The sequence below is a fragment of the Vitis vinifera genome, chromosome 16 (assembly GCF_030704535.1).
Source record: "Vitis vinifera cultivar Pinot Noir 40024 chromosome 16, ASM3070453v1".
Classification (NCBI taxonomy): Eukaryota; Viridiplantae; Streptophyta; class Magnoliopsida; order Vitales; family Vitaceae; genus Vitis; species Vitis vinifera.
Window position 1 is genome coordinate 3,302,501 of NC_081820.1, and position 12,752 is coordinate 3,315,252.

At 31.9% G+C, this 12,752-nt stretch overlaps 1 protein-coding gene across 1 annotated transcript; it reads right to left on the reverse strand.

Moving 5' to 3' along the window:
- Positions 1–9,356: 9,356 nt before the first annotated feature.
- Positions 9,357–11,110, reverse strand: LOC104881988 (protein FANTASTIC FOUR 1). The gene has a single exon (XM_010663865.3). The coding sequence runs from the start codon at positions 10,476–10,478 to the stop codon at positions 9,471–9,473; it is 1,008 nt and encodes a 335-aa protein (XP_010662167.1). The 5' UTR covers positions 10,479–11,110; the 3' UTR covers positions 9,357–9,470.
- Positions 11,111–12,752: the final 1,642 nt, after the last annotated feature.

Below are 12,752 nucleotides of genomic sequence, written 5' to 3' on the forward strand. Positions count from 1 at the left end.
AAACGACTTGTGGAGAGGTATACATAGAGGTTCATGCACGATAGAAAGAGGTGTATAGGAGAGAGGGTGGTGGAGCAAAGATGGAAGATACAACACCTTTAATCACAAAAGAAATGCTATGACACCATGCATGTAGACCAATTGTTGTCCCCACCTTATTACATCATGAGTTCGGTGACAAAAAGGCATTTGAGAATGCGGTATTGATCAAACCTTTTCCTGGAAGAAACATTTGAAGGAGTCATCTTCATCATTTACATTTAAGGCGGTTGTGGGTTTTGAAAATGGCACACACGAAGGTTGACATGCACTCTTACGCCCCTTAAGCTGCATAACATTTAAAACCTCTTTGACTGAACCATCATTTGAATATACAATCTCCCAGACCCTCACGCCTGCACTAAAAGCGCACGGAGAACCCTTATGACGAGTAATGGCCTGTCCACTGACCCTCTTGGCAACATTGAAATCCACAAAATAAAGCCCTATGTTCCTCGACTGTATATCCAAAAACAGCTCACAGCAACATACCGACACTTGAAGATAGGGAGCTCAAAAACCATTTTTCGAAACGGAAAGGTGAAATCATGCCGTGGGAGGTGGTTTCCGAAACCCTGGGTTGGTGACTCGATGGCTGACTCAGCAAAGACTCAAGTGTGTGAGAGGTCAGAGGTGAGCTTGTGTGTTATCCCCCATATCCTTTATTTAAAGCCTTCCTCACCACCTGTTTCCGTTTCCAGCCTGGACCTTCCAATAACTTTTAGATCCACAAGGATAGAAACAAGATCAGTCTCCTTCCCGTTGATGATCGCGATCCAATTAACATCCTTGCTTCATCTGAGCCAATGGATAGCTCCAACCTCCATTTCCGAATCTTCGCTTACAGAAGGGAGCTCAAGTGTGGAAGCCAAAACGGTGACTTATATTGAAACACCCACGTATAGAAGGATGAGAAACAGGGAATATAATGGAGTGAAACTTTCCCAATCAAATATGGAACCACCAATCAAAGCATAATTAGATCATCCTTAAATGAAAGCAGAGAGACATGGGATGAAAATACAATGACTAAACCAAAGCAAACTCACAAATGATGATATAATGAACGACGAACCTTAAACAATCCTACCAGGCAATGTTTCTCTCAAACAGGGGTTTGCTTGGCTCCAAATCGCCTTCCTCTGCTCACTTCTCACTCTCAGTTGGTTTTCTATTCTTGCTCAAAAATATCCCCGCTTGCAACTCTTATAAAAACTTCCTCCTCCATCCTCAAACCTGCTCCTTAAGCCAGAAAATATCACTCAATAGAATACGCTCATTCCCCAGCTCCCTCGTTTTCTCTCAAAAAAAAAAACTCTCTCTGTAACCCCCCAGACTCCCCTATGTCTTGCCCTCCAAGAAAACCTCAAAAAATCTCTTGCCGTCCCCCTCCTATCTTGCCCTCCAAGCCAGCTAAAAAAATCTGAGCAACAAACCGCCTCCACCCTAACCGAATATTCTCTCAACCCCTATCAATTTCCTACTGTTGCTCAACCCACTAACATGATTTCATAGCAACCAACCATGAGGTGACACGTGACTCCTTGAGAGCCCTCCACTCGTAAAAAAAAGCCTGCAAAAAAGTGAGAAAAATGACCGGGTCTACAATTTATTAAATTAAATTAAAATCCAAGGGGTTGAAAATTATTTTTGAAAATAAGTTTTTATACACTCATATGAAAATAATAATAAAATAGAATTTTAAATTTATAAAACACTTATTTAAAAATAATTAACATTTTATATATTTTTTTAGTCAAATACACTTTTTTAACAATTCAAATACTACCTTTTAATGATATAAGTACTATATTTGATTGATAAATATATTAAATTTGAATTATTTTTAGAAGATTCCTATTTTATAAATATTTTTATATGAGTGTGTGGGAACTCATTTTATCCAAATATGTTCAACAATCGTTGCTAAAAATAATTTTTTTAAGAATTGACAAAAATGCCAACCAGTAGAGTTGTATGATATTATGTTAAATAATTTAAAATATATAGAATATTTTAGAAACTTTTACATTACATATAAGTGAAAAATAACTTGGTACATAAGCCCATAGCAAAAAGAAGATAATTAAGAAAAAACATTTATTTCTTCCTACCTAGATGCATTTTGGTTATCAGGAAGAGATAACATTTTTTTTTTGTTTTTTTATTTTATTGATAGGAATAATTTTTTTTTTTTAAAGTGGAATTTGTTTTATTTTTTATTTCAGTCTAAATAGTTAAATATAATTTAATAGTATTAAAATTAGTGGTTTTTTTTTTAAATGTTTTATTTTGTTTAGTGTTAGGTTGTTTGTTTTTATATCTTTAAAAATCAATGTCTTAATGCATTAAGAAAAATGATTTTTATATTATAGAAAATATTATTTAAAATCAAGTTTGTTATATTTAAAAAAAAAAATATAGCTATTACATATTAGTTTCATTTATTTTAGGCCACCTCAACAAACATCGTAACAACGTAATTGTATGAGGAGATAACGTTTTACAACCCACAAGTTGAATATTAAAATGACTTGTAATGATCTCAATACATCAAATTAATTATTTGAAGGAAAGGAAAACTCGAACATCTTACTTGGGCACTTAAAACATTGAAGGAGGATGACCCTAGTTTTCATGGTTGATTAATTTCATGGAGATTGAAAATGACCAAACATGCCATTTTAAATTTTTGTCACAAAACAAGTAAAAAATTTGGATTTCTCTAGGTCCAAACCCTACCTCGAGAGTGTTTGACTTAATAGTTAACATTGTTCATCATTAAATTTTGTCGGTTAGTATCCATAAATTTATTTTATTTATTTTTTAAGAAAGATTTTAGTAAAAAGATTTTAGGGATGTGTTTAATAATTCTTTAAAAAAGAAAATTTATATTTGAAATAATTCTATAAGAATATTAACCGATGAAATTTGAAACTAATGGTGACTCATAAAATGTAAATGAAGTAAACATTTTATTATTAATATAAAATATAGCATATAAATAAAAATTTGTCTGATAAATTAGGAGAAACTTGTCAACTAGTTTTCCTTTTTTGGAATGGACACCCGATATTGGAGACTTTGTCTTGTTTTATAATTATCGATTCTTAATATACAAATATTTTGATTTCTTTAACCAACTAAATTTTGACTAAGAAATATTGGCATTAGGTCCTTGATAATCTTAGATATTCTCACGTGTCATCATAAATTTGAAAAAACATGTAAGTGTTTCTTTGAAATGGTTTTAAAATTTTACTAAATACTTGATTATTTAAAAGTGTCATGCTTGTAACATCAATTTCATAGAACAAAAGCAAAAAACATGGTTTTAAAAATCGGACCAGACCGACCAGTTGGACTGGTCGAACCATCGACCGGTGAACTTTCCAGTTCGGTCCATCTCAATGAATCGTCAAGGTCCATCTCAATGAATTGTCAAACCGTCCGGTTTTTTGCAAACCGGCCACACCTCAATCCTACAAATATTTATTTACCATTTTAGAGGCCCATTATCCACCAGGCTCATTCCATGCCCAATACTTTCAAAACTGAAACTAATAAGCCCATCTTTGGTCCAAGCCACTAGGCCTAGTCCAATGACAAAAAAAACTCAATAACACTTTTATTTGGGCCATGCCTCTAGGCCCACTTTACTGGTATGTTTGACTTAAATATAACACTTTTATTTGGGTCACGCCTCCAGGCCTAATTTGCTGGTTTGTTTGGCTTGAAGGCATGTTGCAAGATATTTATAGAGCACATGGAGCACATAAAATTCATGTGCTTCCGATGTGGGATTGGGAATGAGACTGATTAGAGGTAAAACATTGCCTCTTGAGGGTTGGACGCACGAAACTTTGAAGTCTTTGAACTTTGAAGCATTGAGCATTGCACCATAATGTTGTTAAAATGTGTATATATATATATATATATATATATAATAAGAATATAGGATTAATGTTTTTATTTCAAATTTTTATCATATAAAATCTTTTAAAAAATATAAATATTTAAATTTCTGTTCATTTTTATAATAATAATATAATAATAATTATAAAAAATAATATAAACTAATTAATAGAATAATTTTAAAACAATAAAATACAAAGACAAAAAGATAAAATTAAATATTATAAATTTTTTCATCTTAAATATATCTTTATTCTTAAATATTACATATTTCTATTTAATAAAATTTAAAATATTAAACTTTATCATTTAATTTAATATACCAAATATAAAAATCAAACATTATTAAAATTTGTAATTTTATATATTTTAAAATTTTATAATTATTTTTAATTTTATATAATATATAAATTATATATTTAATTATTTATTACATCACCGGTTCAACCACGGTTCGACCGTCGGTCCGACCAGTGAACCGTGAATCGCTAATTTTTCCGATTCAATGGCTGATCCGGTTCTGAAAACATTGACAAAGAGTCAATCACATGAAACCTCACAATTACACAAGAAAAAACTCTAAATAATTAAGTCATCCAATCATGTCATGCTTAAAAATTTTTCATTTTTCTCGAGAAAATATGTGGAATATGAGAAAATATCTGGAATATGTGCCCACTTATTAATTTGAAAGCCAAAAATGACAAAAGTCTCTCATTTTCTCCTCAAAATTGTTTCACTAATTTGTAGTGATTCGTATCTAATTGTGTAAATGTGAAATGACTGTCATGCCCTTGGAATAGGTCTTGGGATGTGACAAATTAATGTTCAATAAATGAAAATATAATGAAACCATAATCTCCCTAATACCTAAAATTTCAAAGAAAATATCTTGATAAGGCATTTTGTCCCCAATTATAGCTCAAAAAGTAAAACAAAACTTTGATAGGGATTTTGGAATTAATATTATCTAAACATAACCTCAAGGTAAGAAAGGGATTTTCCCTCATCAATATTAGAATTTTAAACATAACCCAAAGTACCTGCAAAAGAAAATAGCGGAAAAATGGAAAAAATTAAATAACAAGTAAAGAAAAATTAAAGATTGTTTGTACTTTATAAATTTGCGTACTTCAAAGATATTTATTTATTTTCTCCTCTTCTAGATAAATAGTGAATTATTTCTTCATATTTGGGCAAAATTAACAAAGTGGCAAACTCAACATGCATGAAAAATTGCATACACACTTTGAATAACACAATAATGTTGATTTTCAAGGAGAGACTCATTTTTCACATGATAGTATGAGCCTGATTTGAAGGATGAACGATGATCTCAAATAGACTTAATCATAAGTGAGGTGAATTGATGTGGATGGATTATGGATGAAGCTCACATATTGATCAAGTCTTCTCGTGATGTCCCAAAAATAGTTAAAAAGCTGCTAAATTATCAGTTTGTTCTTCACAAGTTAAAGGTATTAAAGGCCCCCAAGAAAGTGTTTGCTTGTCTTTTTCCAATCAGTGCCACCCAATGATTTTGAAAAGATAAGCTCCAAAGCCTCTGGTGGCCTTGGTTCAAACCCTCTATTTTCATGGGCCCTTCCTGTGCCTATTGTCCTTATCTTCTCTTCCCCTTCAAACCCTCTTCCTAGCTATGCAGCAAATCTAATTATTCAGTCTTGTTTTATCTGTATAACCATACAGAATATTGTAACTAGTTGCTTGTTAGTTATTCCAAATCTTGATTTTGATACTAACCTCAAGGACTTCATGTATTCAAGTTTGAAGTTACTTTCAAGATAAGAATAGGATTAGGTTGAAGACATGGATGTGAAACAAGTAGAAGACAATAATACATATGGGGTGGAGGGTTGGGGTGGAATGTTGGCCATATGTGGAGAGCAATGAACTTGAACACGTAGACGAAGTGGGCTGGTGTGACATGAGGGGAAGGCCACAAGAAATGGTGGGTACTATGGATCGTCTTGGTCGCGCTGGCACGATGAGGCTGACAATGAGCCATGCATGTCTGGCTAGCTCCTCCTTAGTAAGCAACATTCTGTGTATATGTTATATATGGTGCATTTTTCAGGTGGAATAATGCATGAGATGTCATCCACACAAGGACAAGGACAAAGGACAAAGGGCAAGGACAAGCAAAGCTTAGCTACCTATGTGAGGGAGATTGAGGGGTCTGGAAGGTTGGTGTTCATGCAAGGTAACAAGGCATATCACTCACAGCTCAAGGGAGGATAAAGTCAGATAAAGTCAATTTCTTCATGGTGTCCCCTTCTGGGATTGTGGTTTCACTTGTGTCCAAAGTTTTGGATTGCAAAAAATGAGTGGTGGGGTTGGCTTGGGTGGGGAGGATTGGAGTTTTGTCGGTGGTGATGGACTTTTTGTAGTCCCAACAAAAGCTTTTCATTTTCATTTTATCCCTTTAAAAAAAATTATTTTTCTAAATATGATAGTTGAAAAATTATTTTTAATTTTACTATAGTTGATAAAAAGTTAATTGGGAAGTAATCATTTGAAGACACGACTTCAATTTAAGTACTGAATTATGATGTTATCCTTTAGAAAAACAACTTTAAATTTTAGAATTTATACTGACATTAATTTTTAAAAGACAACTTCAATATGTATTATTAACTCTTCAAAAGACAAATTTCTATTTATGTTTTAAAAATTATATTGATTCGGAAGTAGTTTTTTTAACTATCATAAATTCTAAATTATATTTATAAGCAATTAACTACCTTTGGTTTTTATATTTATTAGTAAATATTTTTTTCTTTACAAATATTTTATTTAAAAACTGATATAAATATTAAAAATCACCTTTATAAAAACTGGATTTTCATTTTTATTTTTATTTTATCCCTTTTAGGGATGAGAATGAGGTGAGTTTTTTTAGGTACCCATCTCGTCCTACTCTAATGAAATGAGTTTGAAATTTAAATAAATGGATTTGAGATGAATTTGATTTTTTTTTTTTTAAACCTGGAACAAGTTTGGGGTGGGTTCGTGTGTTGTCTTGTCTCGCCATACTTAGATTATATATAAAATTAATTTAATTTAATTTTTATTTTCCTATTTTTAATATATAGACAATGATGATGATAATGATGATAATAATAATAATAATAATAAAATGCTTTCCAATAAAATAAGTTATAAAAAAATATAATAATTTAACTATTTATAAAATATATTTATTTTAATGTAATTAAAAAATTTTAAGATAATTTAAGAAAAAAATTTTCAAAAAAAAAAAGTTAAATGGGGCGGGGTAGAGCGAATATGGGAATTTCTCATACCTATCCCACCTCGCCCCACCTCACCCCATCTTGTTTAATTTTTTCAATAGAACGAAGATGAGAATTCTTTTGAATAAATGAAGCAGGGTTGGGATGGAGGCGACCCATCCCGAACCTGTCTCGTTGTCATCCCTAATCCGTTTTAAAAAAATATTTTTAAAAATATGAAAGTGGAGAAATTATTTTCAATTTTACTATAGTTGATAAAAAGTTAATTAGAAAGTTGTTTTTTAAAAAGATAATTTTATTTTAACTATTAAATTTTGATGTTTGGTTTAAAAATAAATTACTTTAAATTTTAGAATTTATATTTAAATTATTTTTTTTCATGACACAACTTTATTATATTTTAAAAGACAACTTTCTATTTGTGTTTCAAAAATTACATCGATTTGAAAGTAGTTTTACAGCTACCATAAACTCCAAATTATATTTATAAGTAACTATGATATTTTCTAAAAAATATTTTATTTAAAAACTTGTATAAATATCAAAAACCACCTTTTTCTAACCAATTATACATAACTCATATATTTTAATTCAAGTAGTCCATCTTCTTTAAACATAGGTTTTTAAGTATTACTCAACTTTATATTCATATTTATTATTAATTTACTTTCTAATAACCAAAAATTTGAGATCTTTCTACGATCCAATGTAAAGATCTATGTAAATATGCTTAAATAGATTCTTATGCAATTATACGTCAGATATCCATTGATGGAATAAATAATAAAAATGTAGCAAACCCGATATGACTTAACTAAGTTTAAGTTTAGACCCATTTATTGAAAAGATGAAATAAATATCCAAACAATATTTGACGAAGAATCTTTTATTAAATAATCTTCTTTACTAATTCTTACTAAAAGAATTAGTCATCAAGTTAGGGTTAGCTAAGGATTAAAATGAAGACACCAAAGTGACAAACACACATGAAAAATGTAAACCAAACTCAATTATTTCCTCTTCCTATATGTATACAAGTTGATGAAAGTAGAAAATGTATGTAGATATTTTTGTGCTTTCATGTGGAGGGATCACTTCATTTTTCTTTGATTTAGGTATCACCTTTCACATGATATTTGTATGCAATTTTTTTCAATGGCAATGGAAATGTGACATATTGAATGGCCCAACATTTGCCTACTTGGGATGTGATATGGTAAAAGAAAATGTCCTTTAATAAAGAACCAAGGCTCCCAAACCAATGTTGCTCTCCTTTAATGAATGTAACCTTTTTCAAAGTCTCATAGCCCCTACAACTTTACCTTTCTAGCATTGTCATGTGCTTCTAAGCTCCCATGGCAAAAGATGTTTGGGTAATTTTATTGCAAACCTTATAGCTAGACACAATATAAAGAGCACGTGGTTTTAGATTGAAAAATAAAAATCTTAAATTTATTTTAATATTTTTCTTCTATGAACAAAATTATATGTTTTATAAATTGAAGAGTTGAATAGAAATAGAAGTATTTGAATCTTATCTACGTCAAAGGAATGGACCGTCAATCATACGTTGAGTGCATGTTGCTCTCTTAGGACCCATGTTTGAAAGTAGAATGCATAAGTATTTTTGCCCTTGGGATATGGAAGAATTTCCAAATTGCCACCAAACAAGTTATGTAACGTTGTTAAGTGTCTATTAATTGTATCATTTTGGTTAATAAAAATCTCCTTTTTTCATGTTTAAAATCACTTAACTAGATGGTCTAAAACATTATTCATCATCTAATTGCAATTAAGAGATGGGCGAATTCATTAGATTATTATAGATGTGTTAAAATGTAAATATTTATAAAATTTGAATTGTATATTAACAATGTTAAGGGTTGTTTTGAAAATTATAATAAAGTGTGCGATTATTTTGAAGGTGTGATATAACAAACCATCGATAAAGCCATACAAAGAAAGAGACAGGTGAAAAAAAATGCTAAACATGACAACAACCATAATCACCAATAATAAGAAAAGAAAGGTGAGAAAGTTAATGTTAAAATAATGAAAAAAAATTAAAATATTTTTAATAAAATATAATGCATAAATGATCTTAGTTTTATAATAGAAGATCGTTTATATCATATCTTATTAAAGAGCCAAATGAGAGAATTATGACAAAAGCAAGAAAATGATAGTAATTAGAAAAGACAAAATGATGGTAGTAAATCATATGGCAGGGTTCTCCAAAGAACCCTAAGTGGCAACCCAAAGGGTCTCCCAATTCAAAAGGCTATTGCCCCCATGCCCACCACCTTTCATACACCTTGTTGGCCTTTGCAACTTTTCTATTCCAATTTCAACCCCAACATTCCCACTTTTTCCTTCTATGTCCTCGCACCAGTACAGGGAGTCACCATCATCCTCATCACAATCTTCATAATAGTCATCTTCCTCCTCCTCTTCTCCACCTTCAAAATCTTCAACTTCCTCGAAAAATTCATCTTCACCATCGTCTTCGTCATCTTCATGGTCAAAATTCTGAGAGCAGCCCTTCAAAAACCGAAGCCTAAGCCTGCCATCGCCGCGCTCAGCATGAAAGTAGGTATGGCATGTGCCGACACTGACTGCCTTTATAACCAGGCGACCGCCCACCCGGTGAGGCCTTACTTGGACACAGTCCAAGCTACTGATAGACGATAGAGGAGGTGGAAAGCTTCTGCTGCCATTCATCTTCCCAGTCACACCAATTTCGGGTTCTTTTGATGGCTCCCGCGCTGTGAATATCTTCCCACTCTTTAGTGCGAGCAAAGGATCTTCATCGTTACTTTTGCTGGTGTAACTGCCTGTTTCGCTGCCTAAACTCTCTGTGCACATTTCCAAGCCCTTTTGGTTTAGAATCATGGATGTGGAGCTCTTCATGAGAGGGTGAACATAGGCTTTTTCATTGTCAAATGCTTCCTTGTAGGTGTTGGAAGTGTTGGTGAGAGCTTGGATGAAGTCCCAACCACCCAATTTACCATTTTTGTGGCCTTCTAGGTCAACATCATCGACACCTTTGCTGCTTCTGTTGTTGTTTTCTTCATTAACAGGCTGCTCTTCGGGTTTTCGGAGGTCAGAGCAGGGCAAACAATGCCGGGGAGACAATCGAAATGACTCTGAAAAGTTGGGTTTTGGTGGAGCCAATTTGAGCTTTGAAGCACGTGGTTCGATTATCAGGGGCTCCAGGCATGATTGCAACCCTTGGCACACACTGGAAGACATGTTGGCCACAGTTAAAATGTGAGAAAACAGAGGAACTGAAACAGGGGAAGAACAGATAACTTGAACAGCTGATATAGGAGCTGAAACAGGGGAGAAACAGAGGACTTGGATTTGGCATTCAACTGTGAGAAAACTGGGATTAGAAACTGAAACAGGGGAAGAAAAGAGTTGGGTTTTCAATCAAAATGTCAAAAATAAATTTAAAAAATATATATGAACTGAAACAGGACAAGAACAGGAGTGTTTTTTTTCTCTCCTTTACCCTTTTTTTCAGACTGAAACAGGGAAGAATAGAGGAGGTTTTTTTCGAATGGGATTGTAAAAAGCAGATATATGAAATGAAGGGAGGGGGAAAGAAAGGACTTTTTGTGGGATTAAAATGGGAAAAAACAGAGATATAAACTGGAACAAAGGAAGAACAGAGAAGCAGGGTTTGGATTAAATGAAACTTTTTTTTTTAGAGATTTAAGATGGAAGAGAAGATATGGAGTTGAAACCCATGAAGATGGATGAGCTGAGAAGGGGAGATGTGTGGAAGAAAGGAGTGAACAAGAGAGAAACGTGAAAGGGGTGGGTGTGAATTTGCAGTGGGGGAGGAACAGAGGAGTTTGTAGAGAAGGGGAAGAGAAGCCTTTTTTGCCACTAGAATTGCAAAACTTCTACACTGCCACACGTTTATATAGACAAAAAGAATTAAAGCAAACATGAATGAATGGGAGAGTGGGAAAGTAGGCCAAGGTATACAATAGTTGGGTGGGTGTTGGGTGTTGGGTTCCGAAGATATGTTTTTTTGAGAAAATATAATACATAAATTCTTTTAATTTTTTTTTATATAAAAAAAATTACAAGATGTTTAGGTAATTCATTTGACAAAGAAATAAGAGTTCAATTAAAAATGAAAAATAAGTGATTCTCTTATTCAATTTTCCAAAATGCATCTCCAATCAACTCAAGACATATAATAAATTATTTTACAAAATTAAGAATATTTGTAGCTGGTTTCTATATAGAACTAATATTTTCGATGAATATTATAATACACTTAGAAAGTTATAATTTTCCATTTTATAAAATAATAATAATAATAATAAAATAGAATTTAAAAAGAAATAAATGACAAAATATAACGTATCATTATTAGTTGATGGGTTATTAAGAAATGCACATTCTGGGAATAACTTTTCCTCACTGCCAAAATGAAAGCCCAACAAAAGGGACCAAAAAATAGAGTGTTCTCTTCTTTTGATGTCCCCTCAAGGCTTTTTTTTACCCTTCCCTTTCTCACAATTTTCTTGGCATTCTCACTACTCACTTTAATTTCTAGAGGGTCAAATTTCAAAGCCTATATTGATGTCCTTTCCTTTGTCACATTTTTCTTAGCATTCTCACTAACCACTTTAATTTCTAGAGGGTCAAACTTCAAAGCCTACATTGATGTCCTTAAAATAAATAGATAAAACAACATTATTCTACTTTAATTTCTAGAGGGTCAAACTTCAAAGCCTATATTGATATCCTTAAAATGAATAAAACAATATTATTAATATTATTATTATTATTATTATTTTCATTCGAAATGTTTGAATGGTACTGTGAAGACAGTTTTACATCTATCCTCTTTTGCAATTTGGATTTGCCAATACCATCTGTTCATATCAAAATTTGAGGAAACTTTGGTCTCATAGAGTATGTTCAAAAGATCCCTTTTATTAGGGATATGATATCTTATACATTTTAGAGTGTTGTTTAGTGGCTTGTAATTAATGACAAGCCTTGAAGCTCCTCTTTCTATTTTAATAACATTTTCAACATAAAACATAGGGTAAGACCTTGGTGAATAGCTTATCCTTATGACATTTTTCTTCAATAAATCTTCTATTTCATTTTTGCAAAGCTCAAGCTATTGATTATTAATTTGTATTGGTCTAGCCTTGGTATTAACTTATCTATTTCTTTTTTGCAAAGCTCAAGGTGCTGACTATTCATTTGTACTAGTTTAGCCTTGGTATTAACTTTTCTTTATTATTATTATTATTTTTATTGTTGTTGTTGTTGTTATTATTATAAATTTTTACTATCTATATCTATTTATATTAGGATTGTAACTTGAATTGAGCCCAACTTGAATTAGTATTCAACTAGAACCCTAACCTAACCCAAGATGCTCAATTCAAATCTAACTCATCGGTATTTTTCCAAAGTTAGTTTAGGTTAGAGTTGAGTTAATTTGGTAAGATGGACTATACAAGTCAATTTGGGTTAGGTCAGGTTGCA